A 21406-nucleotide genomic window follows, 5' to 3' on the forward strand; every position below is an offset into this window, starting at 1 on the left:
CAAAAGCACTTGGGTTAATTTCTAGAGGAATAAAATTGAAAAGCAGGGAAGTTATGTTAAGCTTGTATAGAATTACGGTTAGAACATATCATCCCATGTACTTCTAGAACATAATGTAAGAAATAGGAGCAGGAGTGGACCATATGGCCCCTTGAGCCTGTTTTGCCATTCATTATCATCGTGACTGATCTTCTGCCTCAACTTCACTTTTCTGCCCACTTCCCATATTCCATGATTCCTTGAGAGACTAAAAATCTATTTAAGCCTTGAATATGCTCAGCGATGGAGCATGCACAAATCTGTGGGGTAATGTATTCCAAAGAGTCACAAGCCCCCGAATGAAGAAACTTACCCTCATCTCAGTCCAAAATGATCCTAACATGATGGCCCCTGACCCCAGCCAGGGGAAATAACCCCTCAGTGCATACCTTGTCAAACCTCTTCAGAATCTTGTAACTTTTGATGAGACAACCTTTCTTTCCTTTAAACTGCACAGGATATAGGTCCAATTTACTTAGTCTCTCATCATAGGACAACCTTCTCATCCCGCGAGCCAATTTAGTGAACCTTTGCTGTATCGTCTTGAATGCAAGTATATTCTTCCTTAGAATGGAGACAAAACAGTGCACAGTACTCCTGGTGCGGTCTCACTAAAGCCCTAAAAAATTGTAGCGAGCCTTTCTTGTGCTTGTACTCCAATTTTTTTGCAATAGAATTCAACATACCATTTGCTGCCGTAGTTGCATGCTAACTTTTTATATTCCTTGTGCAAGTACACCCAAGCCTCTCTGAACATGAATATTTAAAAGTTTCATGCCTTGTATAAATATTCTGCTTTTCTCACCTTACTACCAAAGTGAATAACCTCACATTTCCCCACATTATACTTCATTTTCCACCTTGTTGCCCAATTAACCTGTCCATATCTTTTTGTAGCGTCTTTGTATCCCCCTTACAGCTTATATTTCCATCCCCCTTTGTATCTGGTCTTCATGTTACCAAAAAGAGACATTGGAAAAGATGAAAAAACGATTTATAAGGATGATGAACTGCCAGGCTTGTACACTCAAGAAAGGTGTTATTTTCTATAGCAAAGAGAAGGGGTGACATAATAGAGGTCTTTAAAATTATGAAGGGGTTTATTGGGAAGCACAGAGAAGCTGATTCCACTTATGGGGAGTCCAAAACTATGGGCCATAAATATGATGACCACTAATAAATCTAGTAAAGAATTCAGAAAAGCTGGTTTATCCAAAGGGTGGTGATAATGTGGAATTTGCTTTCACATGGAGAAGTTGAGACAGATAGCATAGATGCTATTAAGGGGATGCTAGATAAGAAGATAAAGAATAGAATATCATGCTGGTAGACTTATATGAAGTAGGGTGGGAGAAGGATTGTGTGGAGCATAACTAGCACTGACAAGTTGACTTAAATGGTCTGTTTCTGTACTGCAGATCATATGTAATCCTATCTATGTATTTTAAGATGAGAAATTAATTCTCCCCCCCCCCCCACCTTTTTTTGTTTTCACTGCACCATACTCCAACCGTGGAGAAGAGGGCAGTCTGCTTCCAGATTGAAATCTGATACATTACATCATAAACGATTGTATAGAAGCAAAGGACCAATTCTTCCAATCTCCATTTTCATTTGACTTGGTTAATTTTAGTCACTACTGAAGTCAAATGGCTAGTCCAGTTCAGTTTCTGGTTAATGGTAACCCCCAGGATGTTGTTGGTGGGGGATTTGGTGATGGCTAATGCCATTGAATGTCAAGGGGCAATGGTTAGATTCTCTCTTGTTGGAGATGGTTATTGCTTGGCACTTGTGTGGTGGTAAACTAATTTCTTGATGTGATATTGTGCCATTTAGAAAGTGAAAATTTGGGGTTCAGTGGTCAATTCACTGGTCTCAGCTGAGACTCAACAAGTAGGAGAATAAAATGGTTTACATTTGCATTGCGCCTTTCATGGCTTTGAGATGTCCTAACTGTTGGGGTGTTGAAGTGTGGCCGCTGTTGGGGTGTTGAAGTGTGGCCCCTACTCTTGATTGCTTTTCTGAACCCGTGGTGTGTGTGTGTGTGTGTGCGCGCGCGCGAGGGGGTGACTACATGTTGGTCTCTGGAAGTTAGCACTGTGTTGGGTTTCACCACTAAAGAGCAGCTTGCTGACATCCAATAACTAAGAGTGATCAGTAGATGAGGTGGTGGAGGACTGCCAGTGCTTGTTTAATTGTACTTCGGCATGAGGTTTAACTGAACATAGTTGCTTATTGAGCTAGTATATCCACAGGGCTGCCAAAAAAAATCAATTTTTTAATGTCTTAGGAGAGTTATTGAATGAATGATTAGATTGGCTGCACTTTGCAAACTATTTGCACTCAATAGAAATTCTGATTCACTTGTTAACTGTTATTTAATTATTAGTTAGCTGATATTTAATATAGATTTATTGCTGACATTTTAAGCTCTGTTCCAAAGAATGTCACTCGTTGGACCTAGTTTTATGTAAATTGTGACCCTGCTGACAGTGAATTACAGAGGCTGTTGAACAAATAGGGAACATTGCAAGTTTATTTTGATATCCACCACATGATCTGAGGACAGTAGCTAGCCTTTGATTGCAATGGTGTGTTGCATAGAATCAGGATGCTGCTTTTGTTTTCCAGTTTGCCAAAGATAATTGGCAATTTAAGTTGGTGGATTTTTTATTTTGTGCGGTTCACTTTATTTTTCTCCTTGTGCAAGTTGAGGTACAAACCAAATAGCTGGCTATCCTCTATTTGCAGTACAGAAGGTATAGACAAAAAAGTCTATCTTTTTTGGTTTCAGTTTAGCTGAACAAAACTGGTGATTTATAAAATTTGCTTTATATACCATCCTACCATGTTGAAATATCTCAAACTGTGCTTCACATAATTAATTACTTTGAAGTATAATGAATGTAGTGCAAGTAAGCTGGTACAGTATGCTTTGCTCCCAATGTTACGTTGCGACATGATTGCATATGTCCTGTTTGTTTTCCCTTGAACCTTTCTCTAGGGGCACGAGTGGGGCAAGGAAGTTGAGTATAGAGGGAGAGGTATTGTCACTGGATTGGTAATCCAGAGACCCAAGGTAATGCTCTCTTGGCCTGGGTTTGAATCACACCACGGCAGATGGTGGAATTTGAATTCAATAAAAATCTGGAATTTTTGTCAATTGTCGTAAAAACCCATCAGATTCAATAGTGTCCTTCGGGGTAGGAAGTCTGTCCTCACCTGGTCTGGCCTACATGTGGCTCTAGATCTGCAGTAATGTGGTTGACTCTTAAATGCCTTCTGAAATGGCCTAGCAAGCCACTCAGTTGTTTCAATTGTTTAAAAAGTAAATAAAAAGGAATGAAACCTGACAGACCATTTGGCATCGACCTAGGCATTGGAAACAACAATGGCAAACCCAGCCCTGTCGACCCTGCAAAGTCCTCCTTACTAACACCTGGGAGCTTGTGCCAAAATTGGAAGAGCTGTCTCACAGACTAGTCAAGCAACATTCTGACATAGTCATACTCATACGGAATCATACCTTACGGAAAATGTCCCAGACATCACCATCATCATCCCTGGGTATGTCCTGTCCTGGCGGGACAGACCCAGCAGAGGTGGTGACACAGGCGTATAGTCGGGGGGAGTTGCCCCGGGAGTCCTCAACATCGACTCCAGTCCCCATGCAGTCTTATGGCATCAGGTCAAACGTGGGCAAGAAAACCTCTTGCTGATTACCACATACAATTCCACCACCACCTGCCCTCAGCTGGTGAGTCAGCACTCTTTTATGTTGAACACAACTTGAAGGAAGCACTGAGGGTGGCTAGAGTGCAGAATGTATTTTGGGTGAGGGACTTCAATGTCCCTCACCAAGAGTGGCTTGACAGTGCCACCACAGTCTGTGCTGGCCGAGTCCTAAAGGACATAGCCACTAGACTGGGTCTGAAGCAGGTGGTAAGGGAACCAACAAGAGAAAAAAAGCTATTTGAACGCCTCACCAACCATTTGTTGCCAATCCCTAATTACCCTTAAAAGCTGAGTGGCTTGTTAGGCCATTTCAGAGAGCATTTAAGAGTCAACCACATTGCTGTCGGTCTGGAGTCGTGTGTGGACCAGGCCAGGTAAGGACCATGGTAGTATCAGTAGGAGTGACTACCGCATAGCTGTTGTGGAGACAAAGTCCCGCCTTCACACTGAGGATACCCTGCATCATATTCTGTGGCACTACCACTGTGCTAAATGGGATAGATTTCAAACAGATCTAACGACTCGACTGGGCGTCCATGAGGTGCAGTGGGCTACCAGCACCAGCAGAATTGTATTTAACCATATTGTGTAATCTCATAGCCTTAGGAGTTCATATTTCTTTCTTTTGCCACTAGTTAAAGACAATTTGTTCAATAAACAGTTATTTACGTAGTAGGTTTACAAACCTGGTGCTCTATTCTGTTAATCTAAATTAAACAGAATTGGTTTGGTCAAATTTTCCACATTTGTTGTGGCTTGGGGAACAGTGGGGCTTGCTATTACAGCGCATTATCACCAGTGAGTTGTGACACCGTCAGAAGTGGCGATGTGCAATCATCAGGGAACAATGTTCACCAATCGCGACGGTTCAGATACTGAAGCAGTCTGTGTCCAAATGCTGCAAGACCTGGGCAACATCCAGGCTTGGGCTGGCAAGCGGCAAGTAACATTCACATGACACAAGTGCTAGACAATGATCATCTCCAACAAAAGAGAATCTAACCATTGTCCCTTGACATTAAATGGCATTACCATTGCTGAATCCCCCAATATCAACATCCTGGGGGTTGCCATTGACCAGAAGCTGAACTGGACTAGCCATATAAATACTGTGGCTACAAGAGCAGGTCAGAAGTTGGGAAATCTGCAGTGAATAACTCACCTCCTGACTCCCCAAAGCCGTTCACCATTTACAAGGCAGAAGTCGGTTGTGTGATGGAATACTCTTCACTTGCCTAGATGAATACAGCTCCAACAATACTATCCAGGGAAAAGCAGCCCACTTGATTGGTACCCCTACCACAAAAATTCACTCCCACCACCAACAACAAACAGTGGCAACAGTGTGTGCTATCTACAGGGTGCACTGCAGAAACTCAAGGCTCCTTCCAAACCCATGACCACTACCATCCAGAAGGACAAGGACAGCAGATACATGGGAACACCATCATTTGGAAGTTCCCCTCCAAGCCTCTCCCCATCCTGATTTTGAAATATATCGCTGGTCCTTCACTGTTGTTGGGTCAAAATCCTAGAACTCCCTCCCTAACTGCACTGTGGGTGTACCTACACCTCAGTGACTGCAGCGATTCAAGAAGGCAGCTCACCACCACTTTCTTGAGGGCAATTAGAGTTGGGCAATAAATATTTGTCTATCCAGCAATGCCAACATCGTGTAAATGAATTTTAAAAAATATTTAGTTCCTTTCCTTGGTTACTGTCACTGGGATATGATTCCACCGGTAGCAGGTTATGTTGCTGCTCTTTGTGTGAGCTTGGGTGGGGAATATTTAACTCCTGGCAAATGTCCAGTTGAGTCCACTTCTATCCAAGAGTGGGGAGGAGGTAGCGTAATGGCGTTGTACTCCAGGTACCCAGGGTGCTCTGGGAACCTGGGTTCGAATTCCACCACAGCAGATGTTCAAATTTGATTTCATTAAAAATCTGGAATTAAAAGTCTAGTGATGACCATGAAACTATTGTTGATTGTTGTAAAAACCCATCTGGCTCACTAATGTCCTTCAGGGAACGAAATCTGCTGTCCTTACCTGGCCTGGTCCACACATGACTCCAGACCCACAGCAATGTGGTTGACTCTTAAATGCTCTCTGAAATGGCCTAACAAGCCACTCAGCTTTTGAGGGTAATTAGGGATTGGCAACAAATGCTGGCCCAGCCAGCAATGTCCACCTTCCATGAACAAATAAAAAAAGAGGGACAAAATACTGCAGAAGCTGGAAATTTGAAACAAAATCAGAAAATGTTGGGGATCCTTAGGTCAGGCAATATCCAGCAAGGTAAAATTATAGTTAATGTTGCAGATATGAAACATTTACTCTCAATGGTGGATGTATTTTTTAAATTATTTGTTCATGGGATGTGAGCGCCATTCGCTAAGGCCGCATTTAAAATTCATCCCTAATTTTCCATGAGAAGATGATGGTGAGCTGCAACCTTGAATTGCTGCAGTCTATGTAGTGTAAACCCGCAGTGCAGTTAGGAAGACAGTTCCAGGATTTTGATCCAACGACAGTGAAGGAACAGGAATATAGTTTCAACTCAAAATAGTGTGTGACTTGGAGGGGAACTTCCAGGTGGTGGTCTTCCTATGTATCTGCTGCCCTTGTCCTCCTAGGTGATAGAGGCCGTGGATGTGGAAGGTGCTGCCGAAGAAGCCTTGACGAGTTGTTGAAAGTGCATCATGTACATGGTAAACACTGCTGCCACCATGCGTCAGTGGGGGATGGAGTGAATGCTTAAAGTGGTGGATGGGGTGCCATTTGACGGGCAGTTTGTCCTTGATGGTGTTGAGCTTCTTGTGTGTTGTTGTGTATGAGCTGCACTCATCCAAGCAAGTGGAGAACATCCCCCCTCACTTATGACTTGTGCTTTGTGGATGGTGGATAAGTTTTGTAGAGCCTGGAGGTGAACTACTTGCGAATGGTGCTGAGCATTGTGCCGTCATCAGCAAACGTCCACACTTCTGACCATTGGAAAGAAGGCCATTGATGAAGATGGTTGGGCCTAAGAACTCCTGCAGTGATGTCCTGGAACTGAGATGATTGACCTCCAACAACCGCAACCATCTTCCTTTATGCTAGATATGACTCCAACCAGTGGAAAGTTTTCCCCTTGATTTTGATTGACTTCAGTTTTGCTAGGGCTCCTTGATGCCACACTCAGTCAAATGCTGCCTTGATGTCAAAGGCAGTAACTGTCACCTCACCTCTGGAGGTCAGCTCTTTTGTTCATATTTGGAACGAGGATGTAATGAAGCTGAGTGGCTCTGGTGGATCCCAAATTGAGCATCAGTGAGCAGGCTATTACTGAGTAGGTTCCAAAACAGAGTCATATTGGACTCAAAACTTTAACTCTGTTTTTCTCTCCACAGATGCTGCCAGACCTGCTGAGTTTTTCCAGCATTTTCTGCTTTTTTTCCTGTACCTGCAATATTTTGTTTTTATTGCATTGCCGAGCAAGTGCCACTTGATAGCACTTTTGATGACAATTTCCATCAATTCATTGATGATCGAGAGTAGACTGATGGAACAGTAATTGGCCAGGTTGGATTTGTCTTGCTTTTTGTGGACAGAACATACTTAGACAATTTTCCACGTTGCCGGGTAGATGCCAGTGTTGTAGCTGTACTGGAACATCTTGGCTAGGGGCATGGCAAGTTCTGGAGCACAAGTCCTTCAGTCTTATTGGAATATTATCAGAACCCAAAACCTTTGCTGTATCCACTGCCTGCAGCCTTTTCTTGATATCACGCAGAGTGAATCGAATTGGCTGAAGACTGGCATCTGTGATGCTGTGGACCTCATGAGGAAACTGAGGGGATTATCCACCTGCCGCTTTTGGCTGAAGATGGCTGAAAATGCTTCATTTTGTCTTTTGCACTAATGTGTGTTGGGCACCCCATCATTGAGGATGGGGATACTTGTTGAGCCTCCTACTCCAGTGAATTGTTTAATTGTCTGCCGCCATTCATGACTGGATTCGGCCGGACTGCAGAACTTAGAACTGATCTGTTGGTTATGGGATCGCTTAGCTCTGTTTATTGCATGCTGCTTCTGTTGTTTGGCATGCAAGTAGTCATGTATTGTAGCTTCACCAGGTTGACACCTCATTTTTAGTTATGCCTGGTGCTGCTTCTGGCATGCCCTCCTTCACTCTTCATTGATCCAGGGTTGATCCCCCGGCTTGATTTTTAATGGTAGAGTGGGGGATATGCCGGGCCATGAGGTTACTGATTGTGTTTAAGTACAATTATACTGCTGCTGATGGCCCACAGTGCCTCGTGGATGCCCAGTTTTGAGTTGCTAGATCTGTTCAAAATCTATCCCATTTAGCGTGGTAGTAGTGTCATACAACATGATGGAGTGTATCTTCACTGTGAAGCCGAGGCTCCACAAGGACTGTGAGGTGGTCACTCCTGCAGTACTGTCATGGGCAGATGCATCTGTGACAGGTAGATTGATGATGACGAGATCAAGTAGGTTTTTCTCTCTTGTTGGTTCTCTTACCACCTGCCTAAGTCCTTTAGGACCCGGCCAGCTCTGTCAGTAGTGGTGTTGCCGTACCACTCTTGGTGTTGGACATTGAATCCCCCACCTAGAGTTCGTTCTGTGCCCTTGCCTCCCTCAGTGCTTGCTCCAGGCGGTTCACCAGCTGAAGGGGGAGTGTTAGGTGGTATTCAACAGGAGGTTTCCTTGTCCATGTTTGACTTGATGCCATGAAACTTAATGGGATCCGGAGTCAATGTTGAGGATTCCCACGGCAACTCCCTCCTGACTGTATACCACTGTGCTGCCACCTCTAGTGAGTTTGTCCAGTCAGTCAGAGGGTGATGATAGTGTAGGGGACATAGTCATACTCACCTATACCTTACAATGTCAGGCTACTGGGCCATCAGGCCTAGTCTGTTGGGCAGCTCCCCCAATTTTGGCATAAACCCCAGATGTTAATAAGGATGACTTTGCAGGGTCTACATGGTGTGCCGTTGTCGTTTCTGGTGCTGGGTGGTCCGTCTAGTTTTATTGCTTTTAGGCTTGATATAACTGAGTGGCTTGCTAGACCATTTCAGAGGGCATTTTAGGAGTCAACCACATGTAGGCTAGGCTAGGTAAGGATGGTAGATTTCCGTCCTTAGGGCATTTGTGAACCTGAAGTGTTTTTATGATAATCTATGTAGCCACCATTAGACTGGCTTATTTTAATTAATTTAAATTTCCACCAGCTGTCACAGTGGGATCTCAGTCTGTGTAACTCTTTCGAGTACAAACACGTTTCCATCTGTTCCTATTCAGATGAAGTTACATTGTTTCATAGTTTGCCATTGTGAGATTTGAACTCTTGATCTTGGGGTTACAAGCCCAGTACCATAACCACTTGGCTATTTAGGCAATCTGTGTACCCAGAGCATTAGCCTGGGCCTCAGGGTTACTAGTCCAATGACATTACCCCTACACCACCACTACCTCCCCTACAGATTTACAGATGAACAGTATGTAAGGACAGAACTGAGGGAAGGATCCACATTGTGCCCTACACAAATTGGACAGCAGCTTTTGTGCAGAGCACTACTTCTCTTAAACCATTTGCTGATCTACTCCATAGCACTTTACAATTCATTCCGTGTATTTTCCTGTGTAAGTGGTCTTTGTGTTTATATTTAATTTGTTCCCCACCCCGCACCCCCAAAACTTCTTCCTTTCTCTTGTTCTGAGAACATAAGAAATAGGAGTAGCTTATTTGGCCCCTCAAGCTTGCCCCACCATTCAATAAGATCATGATTGATCTGCCCTAGGCCTCAACTCCTCTTTTGTGCCAACTCCTCATAACCCTCAACTCCCTGATATTTCAAAAATCTATCTACCTCCTCTTTAAATACTTTGAGTGACCTGGCCTCCACACCTCTCTGGGGTAGAGAATTCCAGATATTCACTGCCCTCTGAGAGAAGAAATTGCTTCGCATCTCAGTTTTAAATAAGTGCCCCCTTATTCTGTAACTATGTCCCCTAATTTGAGATTTCCCCACTAGTGGAAACATCTTCTCAATATCTACCGTGTCAAGCCCCCTCAGAATCTTGTATGTTTCAATAAGATCACTCTTCATCCTTCTAAACTCTGATGAATAAAGGCCTAACCTGTTTAGCCGTTTTTGATAAGTCAACTCCTTCATCCCAGGAATCAGCCTAGTGAATCTTTTTTGAACTGCCTCAGTTGCCAGTATATCCTTTCTTAAATACGGGAACCAAAACTGTGTACATTACCCCAGGTGCGGCCTCACCAATCCCTGTACAGTTGTAACAAGACTTCACTATTTTTAAACTCCAACTCCCTAGCAATACAGGTTAAAATTCCATTTGCCGCCTTAATTACTTGCTGCATCTGCATGCTAATCATTTGTGTTTCATGCACAAGAACACCCAGATCCCTTTGTGCTGCACTTGTTTGGAGTCTCTCTCCATTTAAATAATAGTGTGCCTTTTGATTTTTCCTACCAAAGTGCATGACCTAATACTTTCCTATATTAAACTCCATTTGCCAAGTTTTTGCCCATTCTCTCTCAACCTGTCTATATTTGGATGCATTACACTCTGCCCCCTCCTCCAAGTCATTAATTTCGATAGTAAATAACTGGGGCATTCTACCTGAAAAAGACCCATTAATCCCGACTCCCTGTCTTCTGTGTGTTAACCAATTCTCAATCCATGCTAATTTATGCTGCCCCCACCCCCCTGAATGGCTTGAGCTCCTATCAATAACATTTTATGCGGCACCTTATTGAATGCCTTCTAGAAACCAAATACACTACATCTACCGGTTCCCCTTTATCAGTTCTGCTTGTTATATCCTCAAAGAACTCCAGCAAATTTGTCAAACATGATTTCCCTTTCATAAAACCATGTTGACTCTGTTTGATTGCGTTATACTTTTCCAAATGCCCTGCTATTTCTTGCTTAATAATGGACTCTAGCATTTTCTCAACAGGCTGGCTGGCCTATAATTTTCTGCTTTTTGTCTCCCTCCCTTCCTGAACATGGGTGGTTTTCCAAGACCCTCCCGGAATCCAGTGAGTTCTGGAATATTTCGACCAATGCCTCCACTGTTGCTGCAGCCACTCCCTTTAAAACCATTGGATGCAGGCCATCAGGCCCTGGCGACTTGCCTGCCTTTAGTCCCATTAGTTTGTCAAATACTCTGTCCCTCGCGATAGAGACTGTTACAAGACCTTCCCTCCCATTAGCTCCTTGCTTATCTGATATCTTTGGGATGTTGATAGTGTTTTCCACCATGAAGACCGATGCAAAATATTGATTTAAATTATGTGCCATTTCCCTGTTCCCATTAACAGATTTCCAGTTGCATCCTCCAAGGGTCCCACGCTCACTTTACTCTCTTTCCTTTTATATACCCTTAGAAGTTCTTGCTGTTTGTTTTTATATTTCTTGCCAACTACTTTCACAATCAATTTTCTCCCTCTTCATTAGCTTTTTAGTCATCCGCTGATGGTTCTTAAAAAGTTCCCAATCCTCTGGCCTTGTCCACCTTTGTTAACCGCGGGTGGTTCATCCTTCTCATCAATTCCTTCTTTTTGACCGGGATGAATTTTTGCTAAACGTTATGAAATATCTGCTTAAATGTCTGCCACTGCTCATCCACTGTCCTTCCTCTTAGTCTATTTAACCTACCCGCTTTAGACAACTCTTTTGTCATACCTCTGTAATTTCCTTTGTTTAAGTTGAGGGCATTGTTTTGAGACCTGAGTTGCTCGCCCTTGAATTGAATTTGAAATTCTACCATGTTGTGATCAGTACCCCCTAAAGGATCCTTAACTATGAGATCTCTTATTAATCCTACCTCATTACACGTTACTAGATCTAAAATAGCCTGTTCCCAGGTAGGTTCTGCAACATATTGCTCTAAGAAACAATCCCTGATGCACTCTACAAATTAGTCTTCCATGTTACCCTTGCCAATCTGATTTGTCCAGTTAATATGCAAATTAAAATCACCCATGATAATTGTAGCGCCCTTCTTATCTGCCTCCATTATTTCTCGATTTAAACTTTGTCCTACAGTGAGGGAGCTCTTCAGGGGCCTAAAGACAACTCCCCCCTGTGACTTCTTCCCCTTGCTATTTCTTATTTCTACCCAAACTGATTCCACATCATGATCTATGGCACCTGAATCACTACTCACCACCACCGCACTGATACCTGCCTTTATTAACAAAGCTACCCCACCCCCTTTTCCTTTTTGTCTATTTTTCCAGAATGTTGAATGTGCTTGAATATTGAGTTCCCAGTCTTAGTCACCCTGCAACCATGTCTCTGTAATAGCTATCAAGTTATATCCATTTATTTCTATTTGTGCCTTCAACTCATCTATCTTGTTACAAAGATTACCAATCTTTGTGCTATGCATTTACCTCTCTAATTTTATTTACCCTATGCCAATTTGCACGTGGCTCAGGTAGTAATCCGGAGATTGTTATCTTTGTGGTTCTGCTTTTTAATTTTTATTCCATGTATGCTGTTCAGCTGTAATATCTTTCAGTTCTCAGAAAGTGTATATTACCTGGGAGTATTAAGGCTAGTTATACTTTCTTAGCTGCCTGCAGCTGTGATCAGCTAAGTCCGTACAAACCAGGAACCAAATCTCCGATCTTTCTGGCCTGTACTGTATAGTACTGCCTCGTGCACTTGTCCACTGAACCCAAAACAAATCATAAAATGGTGAAAAATTTTTGAAGTCTTGGATCAGTTCACCAACAGAGGTAATGGCAGGTATGTTGTTGTCTGTGTAGTGATGTGGCAATAGTTGATGCTTCCAAGTGCTGCTAGGCACTTTTTTGCTGATTAAAATGTCAGAACACCTAGCTGGTGTGGTACGCGAAGTGCTTTATTCAATTTGTGGTGCAGCTCTTCAGTTTGGCTCTGTTGCTAGAAGCTCCTGAGCAGAGGGAGGGAGGCTGGGTGGTGTACGTAGAGTCACTCTCAGATGCATAGCAACTGCTTCGCAACCACTTTCTCATAGTTTCGCATTCTGGATGGATTCTGAGAGCTGGCTCACAGCCTCTACGTGGCTAAACGTGACTACCTCGTATTGGCGGCAGAATGTTAGGAGATGGTTTCTCATGATGCATGATTTTGTCATGTAAAAGGCTGGGTGCTGACACATGGATGGTGGAATCCTGGAATCTAAGTGGCAGTGTGAAAGCAGTTTTGATCAGGCATTAGTGGCCTATTGGGTGCATGTCATTCACCTATTCAATGCCTAGGGAATGTTATTGGGCTTAGGAAAAATGTTAAGTGATGGCTGGGATCTCCCTACTTCCCTTGCATTCTCTACATTGAGATAAGTTTTCAGTCTCACAGATGAAGTAGTTTGGTATATGGATTGTTAATGGTGCAGTGATGTACAGATTGACCAGAGTAACCTTTCAGTAATGAACCCTTTAAGCCCACACTATAAAGGAACAGTGGAAATAACCTTCAGACTGTTGTTTGTGCTTTTGTGAATAAGGTAATTTTTAAAAAAAAGAGTTATGGTTGGGTTATTAAAACAACTGAAATATATAAAGCAGCTTTGATGGATTAATATTAGTTAATATTAAAAATGAAGGAAGGTATGTTTGATTTTGAAAGAATTTGATGGATTAGAAGGAAAACTAATTTATTGTTCAATGGCTTTTGTGATTGATATAATAATCCATTCCTACAATATCACATTAGCTTAATTACAATTGATAAGTGCTAGTTGTAAAGATAAGATTAACAAAGTCAGTGATACTTGAAAGTTGCATATGTCTGAACATCAGTGTCTGTTATCTCTGTTTCTTGGTTGCTGAATTGGTGCCAGGTCAGTTTCAGGTAGTTCAGAGGCATCTTTTTATTATACAAATGGGGAGGGACTATTATAGGAACAAGCAAAAATACACTTGCTCCTGCTGGAGGTTTACATCAAAGCATGTCAACAACTTCTTAATAAAGAAGCTATTGAGGGAAAGAATAAAGCTTGTGTCTGCAAATAATGACTTCCCAGAAAGGTTATTGCTTCCTGTCAGGTTACCTGGGTTGTGTCTGGAAGTATTCAACATGATGGAGACCAATTTCACTGGGATATCTGCTGCCTCTTCATTGAGGGGCAATTTAAGTTACGGCTTTATTTCACCAAATGCTGATATGCTGATCAATTTCAGGTCATTTTCATTGTTCACAAAATACCAAATGATCTCCGACTAATCCAGAACAAAGAGAAACAACTGACAAATTAGAGATGTTAAATTCATGGATGCTTACTTGGTACATACAATGCTGAAACATATCGGAGTTTGAATGGCCTGAACTATGGACAAGAAGCAGAAGAAACCGAAATGTTAAAATGTGTTAAATTGTTTGCATTATGTTTACGAGATATGTGTATAAAATTCGTAATTGTTTAAAAAAATCAACGAATGACACTCAGTTCAAGTGCAATATGATGTGATAAGAGCATTTTTCTTTTTAAGTAACTCATGAATTAAGTCTGTTCAACTAACTTACCCTAGCTCTTTTCTATTTCCATTATTAAAATGGATAAATTACATTGTTTCAAGAATGGGAATCAACATTTTTATTTCGAATTGGAACCAGTTTTTACTAAAATTGAAACTATGCATGAGAGTGACAATTTTAGAATACTTTTTTATTGTGTACAGAACTGAGGAGAAAAGATTTGAATAGCTGGAAATTGAATGGCTGAGCAGCTTGCTGGGTGCAGTCTGTCTGCACTTTCCTCTGCATGTTGAGCTTTGACCTTGGTTGTAGGCACAAGGTACTTCCCTAGAAAAATCACTTGGACCTTTGGTTGTTCTAGTGATAGTGAGAATGGCGTTGGCAAAGGCCTAGGTGAAAATGCTAGTCTGCCTAAGGGAACAGATGTTTGACTTGGTGGTTGGAAGCTCTTATAGAAAAGCAGCAGAGTGCGTTTTTTGCATTGCAACTTTTGAGGATTTAATAAGAAGAAATGTACAGTGTGATTTTTGTTTTAGAGCAGTATTGTAAGTGAAAGTTTGCACAGATCTCACAGTCTCTCTTGCAGGTAACAAAACCAGATACACCTGGAGCTTTGAACTAAGGTGGGCAGATTATTTTCTGCAAGTCTAGGGATAGGGGAGTATGGTGATCCAACGTCTAGCAGAAAGCTGTTGTGGGAAGAGCTGTTTTGATGTTTAGCAAGAAAAAGGATCCTGGGAAGGAGGGATCAATAGCTGCTGGTCCTTCCTCAATATGTTTTGACTGACTATTATTGCATATCTGTGCGGTATGTAACAATTTGGCACACTTTTTTTTATCTCTATGCAAATTGTGCAATAGACAAGCAGCCAAGTTCTATTCTAGCTCCTTTGGTTTCAATTAATAGAATGCAAATTTATAATTTTTCTGAATAATTTATTTTACATTTTACAAAAAAAGCACCAGATAAATGAGACAAATTCAGATATTCACACTTCCCACCTGTCCTACAAAAACAGTCACTCTTGTGATAGGTACTTGACAAACAAACTCCTACCCTTGGCTACTTTATATCACTACTTTCAGTCAAAAGGTATGCTTCTTTGTCATTTGCCTGGCGTCAGAAATTGTAATCAGGGGATGTGAACTACATATAAGAAGAGTATTACTATATCTATTACAGTTTAGAAATGGAGGAAAATTCAAGTCAGGCTGATTAATTATCAATCATACTCTAAGAAACTAGGAGATAATGTTTGATGCATGTATTGTCACTTCTCTTTTGTGCCTCTGGTGCATTCTTTGTCTTTCGCTCTCTTGCTATCGTGCTTCCTTTTTTTGCTCTCCTTTTCTGGTGAGCACTCTTTTTCCTTTTCTTGTTCATCGTTGTGTCCCTTTGTATGTGATCTCTCTGCTTCCAGAAGATGCTAAAGCTAACATGTCATTCTTCAAAAGCTAAAAATGGGCACGAGACTAATGTGCATTTTATGGTATTACTAAAATGACGTTGGAATATTGTTTATTGCAATTTAGTTTAAGAAAAACCTTGGGCAAGGTTGTTCCTTGGTTATGGTCAGAGTTAAACTCATAAAGATTCATTTCACTTTGTTCCAAAAACATGAGCAGGTTCTATTTGTTGTGGTTCTAAATAATATGAACATTTCAGATAGATACCTTAATTGCCATTTTCTTTTGTCAGTTGACTCTAAGATTGGTTTGCATTTACCAATTACTCACATCCCATGAAAGAATAAAAAAAGAATATTTTCATGCCTGTTTACATGTATTTATTTTTAATCAGCGTATTACAAACACATTATTATCTTATTAACTAACTCCATTCTAAAGATGTACATTTGTGGTAACAGTGTTTCTATGGGTAAATTGTGCATGTTTATCTTTGGATGATTAGTCTGCATAACCTCTAATTTGTCTGTAGGATCAACATAAATGAATTTACATGTTTTAAAAGCCTAGTGATCTATTGGCAAAAGTGTTGGAACTCCATAAAGCATTTTTCTGAATGTGGGGGAAAAAAGGAAAATCTCTATTTCCAGGATATTCAACAAATTGTTTTTTCCATAGAGTCATAGTTATATAGCACAGAAACAGGCCCTTTGGCCCATTGTGTCTGTGCCGGCAGTCAAACACCGAGCTATTCCAATCCCATTTTCAACTATTCCATTTACTGGGACTGCTGTATCAATGTTTGTGTCATACCTACATGTTCCTATTTTCAATATGTAGGTTCCTCTCCTTGCTTGCTATGTATTAGCATTTTCCAAGAGGACTGGGTCACCCTTTTTATCGAACTACATCCAGGTAGTAAGCTGTTTTTGTCTGAGTAAACACCATTTTGATTCTTTGAAAATAAATGAAAAACTTGAATTCCGGTAACTTGGTTGATGACAGTGTCCAGGCTGAGAATCTTTTTCTTGTAAGCCATCTAGTTCTTCCATACCATGGCATTACAGCCTGATTAGAGGTACTGCATCAAGAGTCAGTGATAGGTAGACGAGATGCCACATTTAAGTTCTAAGTTGTTTTGTTCAGTTTAGCATTATCAGGAAAGTTCGGCAAAAGTTTGTAATCGTAATTTTTTTTTGGTTTATTTTGTACCTGAGGAGGAAACATGAATTAAAAGATCGACAGAAGTAGTGGGGACTGCTGAATTGTCTTTTGATACTGCTTATCTATTACTTTTAATGAAACTGTAATGTGGTTTACAGCTTGTAATGTGGTCTTTCTGCTTTCTGAAGTTTAGGAGATCAGGTGAGGGTTCATGTTATATCCAAGCTAAATATTGTAACAAGCTTTTCTGTTCAAGCTCTGGGAAATAGTACCAGATATCTGTGCAAAGTTGTATTCTCATTTGTAGGGAAAGACATTCTTTGGCATTGAGCACAAGATAAATATCTTGAGTGAAATCCACATTTGCAGTTTTGACTTAATAACGGATATTCTGCAGGAATTGAGAACTATTCAAAGAGCTGGCAAACTAAGTAACTACTTTTAATATAGCAGCCCTTCTAGCAAGCAGTCTGACTTTGATTTTGAAAGAAAAATTTGTGTTTGGTTTCTTTCCTTTCTTCCAGGAAGTTTATCTATTCTCTTATATTTTTCTTGTTCATTTTCAAAATGCAAGCATTGTGCGTAACATTACTATACCAATGGCAGGTACTTTGGTTCTTTCAACTGAATTTCAAATTCATTTAATTGTTTCTGCTCTTGCCTGAGAGGCGCATTCTATTTTTCTGATGCAAAGAAATCATTTATCTGCATTCAGAGCAGCCTCGGCTCTTGAGAGGGTCAGCCTAATGTTTTTGGGTTTACTGCAATCTGTATTTGAAAGTCTTCAGTTGTTTTTATACTGGCAATTGTTTAGGTCAGAGATCAATGCCTGATAGCTGACTCCTGACATTTACACTCCCAAATCCAGTTCCCTTACCCAGAGGCAGACTAGTAGACCTGATTTTTTGGAGTGATAAGGGATTAGCTTTTAGCACTGTGGCGCCAGGAACCAGCTCTGAAATCTGTTACGATGAAAGTAACTTTACATTCCTCCCCACCCTAGAGACATCTAAATCATTGTACGGTAACAAATGAAAAATCATCTGTTAGGAGCTCAAGTGGAACCAAGGAAAAGAGTTGCTTGTCATTGATGGCCTGATCTTTGGACCTGAAACCTAATTCAAATAAAATGCATGTTTCAGCCATATCAGTATTCCACAAACGATTGGATGCGATTTGTTAATCGTATCAGTTTCTTTAAAGGAACTTGGATTCTCCATTCTCAGATAAAGCCAGTTATTTTATTTGAACTTGTCCAGGTAAACGTTTAGTTCTCTATACTTATAATCCAACATTAATTGGTGTTATTTTCAGAAGAATGGCTAGCTGACTGTAAGATTTGACCAGCTTGAGGGATGTTGGGGTGAAATCACTGGGGGAATGCAGTGTTAATATAGCCAAAATCCAGAATTTGATTTGAAAGTGATTGTCAAATCCCTTTGAATTGCTCTATTGTGTAACTTTCATTCTTTTTTTTGCACTTGTGAAACTAATGCATTATGTAATGAATATGTGACAGCTACAAGTAAGAGATAATCAGTATCTCCAGAACTGAAGTTCAGCGAATAACTTGAGTGAGTTGTGGCATATAATTCAAGTTTGCAAGGAGGGTATTTATCATATCTCTCTGTAAGCCATGACCTATTCAATTTAAACACTATGTTAAAGCAAGTTTAATATTAATGTCCTCTCGGGTGTGGAAAGTGTGGAAGATTTATGCCCGTGCTTTCTAGGCCACATGTTCTAATATATGTTCTGGTTATCACAAACAAAAAAGGATTTTCCATTCCTCACGGTGGAGTGCCACATAATCAAAGAAGCTCCTGTCAGTTGCCTACTTGCCATCCACTTGTGTGATAAATTATCAAGGCGGTTACTTTGTCATCTTTATCTATTGTCTCCAAGTGCTACAGCTCACAGTAAATAGGAGGCCACTTCTGTCTGGCTCAGTGGATAAATGCGCCATATGGATAACAGTGGTGTACAGCATATGGTAGTCTCTGCTTTGTTCCATTATAGCTAATCTCAGCCAAAAGTGCTGGCACGGAACCCAGAATTGGCCACATGGCCTCTGCTATGGTGGAAAAATTATTCAGCGTGTTTGCTCTTCATTGCACTAATTCTGTATGTTAATTTCACTTGGACAAGCTTAACGGTGGAACTGTACCTGAATGTAAAGTACTGTCTTTAGTGGAGAAAATTGGAAGAGGTAAAAATAAACTTAACTGGCACTTGCGGTTAAATCCGCCACATTGCAGTTTCCAAGCCACATATACAACAGATCATTGAGGATCAGTGTTAAAGTTTGTGCAGCAATCTGGTCAAGATTGCCAAAGAAATTCATTCAGGGCTGCAGTCAAACTCGAGCCTGTGCTTGAAGGCACTCTGTTTATTGCCAGAACTTTTTCACCACTTCTAATACTTTTAAAAAATACTATAATTTAAATAAGCTAATTTGATCTGTTTCCCTTTACTGTAGGTATGCAATTCCCCCAGAACATGGGAAAAGGCTGGAACGACTGGCAAAAGGTAAGCAGACAAAAATTGTTTGCCATAACAAAAATCAACATTAAAAATAATTTTTTTGTGAAATATTTTCATAGTTTATAAATACTTATTGACAATTATCTTGAATCCTTTGGTATATTCATAGAGTCAAACAAAACCACCATAGTAGACAAGACTATGGTAATAAATGGTGCAAGAAATAACACAGCTAGTTCAGAAAATGATGAATATTGGATATGGTGAAAGTGCTACTGCTTAAAGGTGCAGTGTGTCTCAAAAGTTGTGTGGCTAGTTAATACCTTTCTTAATAGGATCAGCATTTTATAACTGTTGAAGTCAGTGCACAAATTACATTAATTGTGATCTTCAGATAGCACGCATTTCGCAATACACATAGACAGCAGGTGTTGGTGATATTTACACTGACATCAGACCCATGTTTTGTAACCATCAGAGTATAGTGCCTAGCTGCTGATAAATGCCTCAATATTGAATTGATGAGTACTTTTTTAAAGGCAAAAGCATATTTATTTGAACAAAAATTCTATAGGGTTAATACTGTCAAATGCTCGTTTAACATTTAATCTGAATAGCACCCGCACTTGGTTTGTTTATGTAAGTCCTAAAATGTCTTTCTAGGGGATGCATAGGACTAAACTTGGACTATGACTTATACGTCGCTGAAACCAGCACTAAGAAGTTAAAGTATAAATTTGCAATCAGAACTCCAGAGTGAAGACACTGTAAATGCAACCCAAGTGTGGCTCAGCTAATTCTAATTTACTCTCTACTCCCTTTGGGAAGGGCTTGATATTTCTTTGCCTCTTCCCTACCTCACCATGTTTGATGATGGGTATTTGTCATGTAGGAAACTCTGTACACTAATGCAAATCCTATTGTTTTCTGACCATGCTCAAAAGCATATTGGCTCTGATTTTGTAGTTAGTGGCGAACAAATGACACTCGTTCATTACACTCACAGCTTACCATAGAAATTTTGTGGGCTTTTGAGGCAATTTACTGTCATTGGGTGTTTGATCCAGTGCAGCATTCTCTGTATCCTGTATGAGCAGCACAAGCAGCAGCATTCTCTTCAAGCAATCCTTACTGAGACATGGAATCTAAACCAGGAATTGTAAGTTAGAATATTTAATTTGATGTGAAATCATGTACAGAAAGCAAAATAGAGGGGGAAAGAAGCCGAGGACTGAGAGAGAGAGCGATAAGAAATAGAAAGCAAAAGTTTAAAAAAAAGTTACACCAATAATTAGAATCTGAAGTAATAAAATTTCACAGTTGTTAATTTTCAGTGCCAATGAAGTTGTTTGGTAGTAATTAAGACTTAGTACACCATTACAACTTTACTTACTTTTGAATGGACAAGCCTTAACTTTTTCTGGCATGTTTAGTGGGTATCTAGTAGGTAAGTACTTCGTCTTCATTCCTTGCATGTATTTCAATGCTGAGACTCTTGGCAATGCCTGGTATGGCAAATCTTGTAGAGAAACAGGGCAATTCAGACAGGACTTCCAGATTTCCGCACTTCACCAGGTGTGCGTGGAAGCAGATGTCTGATTTACAACACAAAAACAAAAACAGAATTACCTGGAAAAACTCAGCAGGTCTGGCAGCATCGGCGGAGAAGAAAAGAGTTGACGTTTCGAGTCCTCATGACCATTCGACAGAACTTGAGTTCGAGTCCAAGAAAGAGTTGAAATATAAGCTGGTTTAAGGTGTGTGTGTGGGAGGCAGAGAGAGAGAGAGAGAAGTGGAGTGGGGGTGTGGTTGTAGGGACAAACAAGCAGTGATAGAAGCAGATCATCAAAAGATGTCAACAACAATAGTACAAAAGAACACATAGGTGTTAAAGTTAAAGTTGGTGATATTATCTAAACGAATGTGCTAATTAAGAATGGATGGTAGGGCACTCAAGGTATAGCTCTAGTGGGGGTGGGGAGAGCATAAAAGATGTAAAAAAAAAAATAATAATTTTCTTTTTATAATGGAAATAGGTGGGAAAAGGAAAATCTATATAATTTATTGAAAAA

General features: G+C 40.6%; 1 protein-coding gene across 1 annotated transcript in view; it reads left to right on the forward strand.

The window, feature by feature from the left end:
- Nucleotides 1-21406, forward strand: part of LOC121286858 (lysine-specific demethylase 4B-like) — a 595629-nt gene that overhangs the window by 180561 nt on the left and 393662 nt on the right. Inside the window, exon 7 of the mRNA XM_041204003.1 lies at nucleotides 19330-19379. Coding sequence (XP_041059937.1) covers nucleotides 19330-19379 — 50 coding nt within the window. The remainder of the gene's footprint in view (nucleotides 1-19329; nucleotides 19380-21406) is intronic.

Source organism: Carcharodon carcharias, chromosome 14 (genome assembly GCF_017639515.1).
Source record: "Carcharodon carcharias isolate sCarCar2 chromosome 14, sCarCar2.pri, whole genome shotgun sequence".
NCBI classification, from domain to species: Eukaryota; Metazoa; Chordata; class Chondrichthyes; order Lamniformes; family Lamnidae; genus Carcharodon; species Carcharodon carcharias.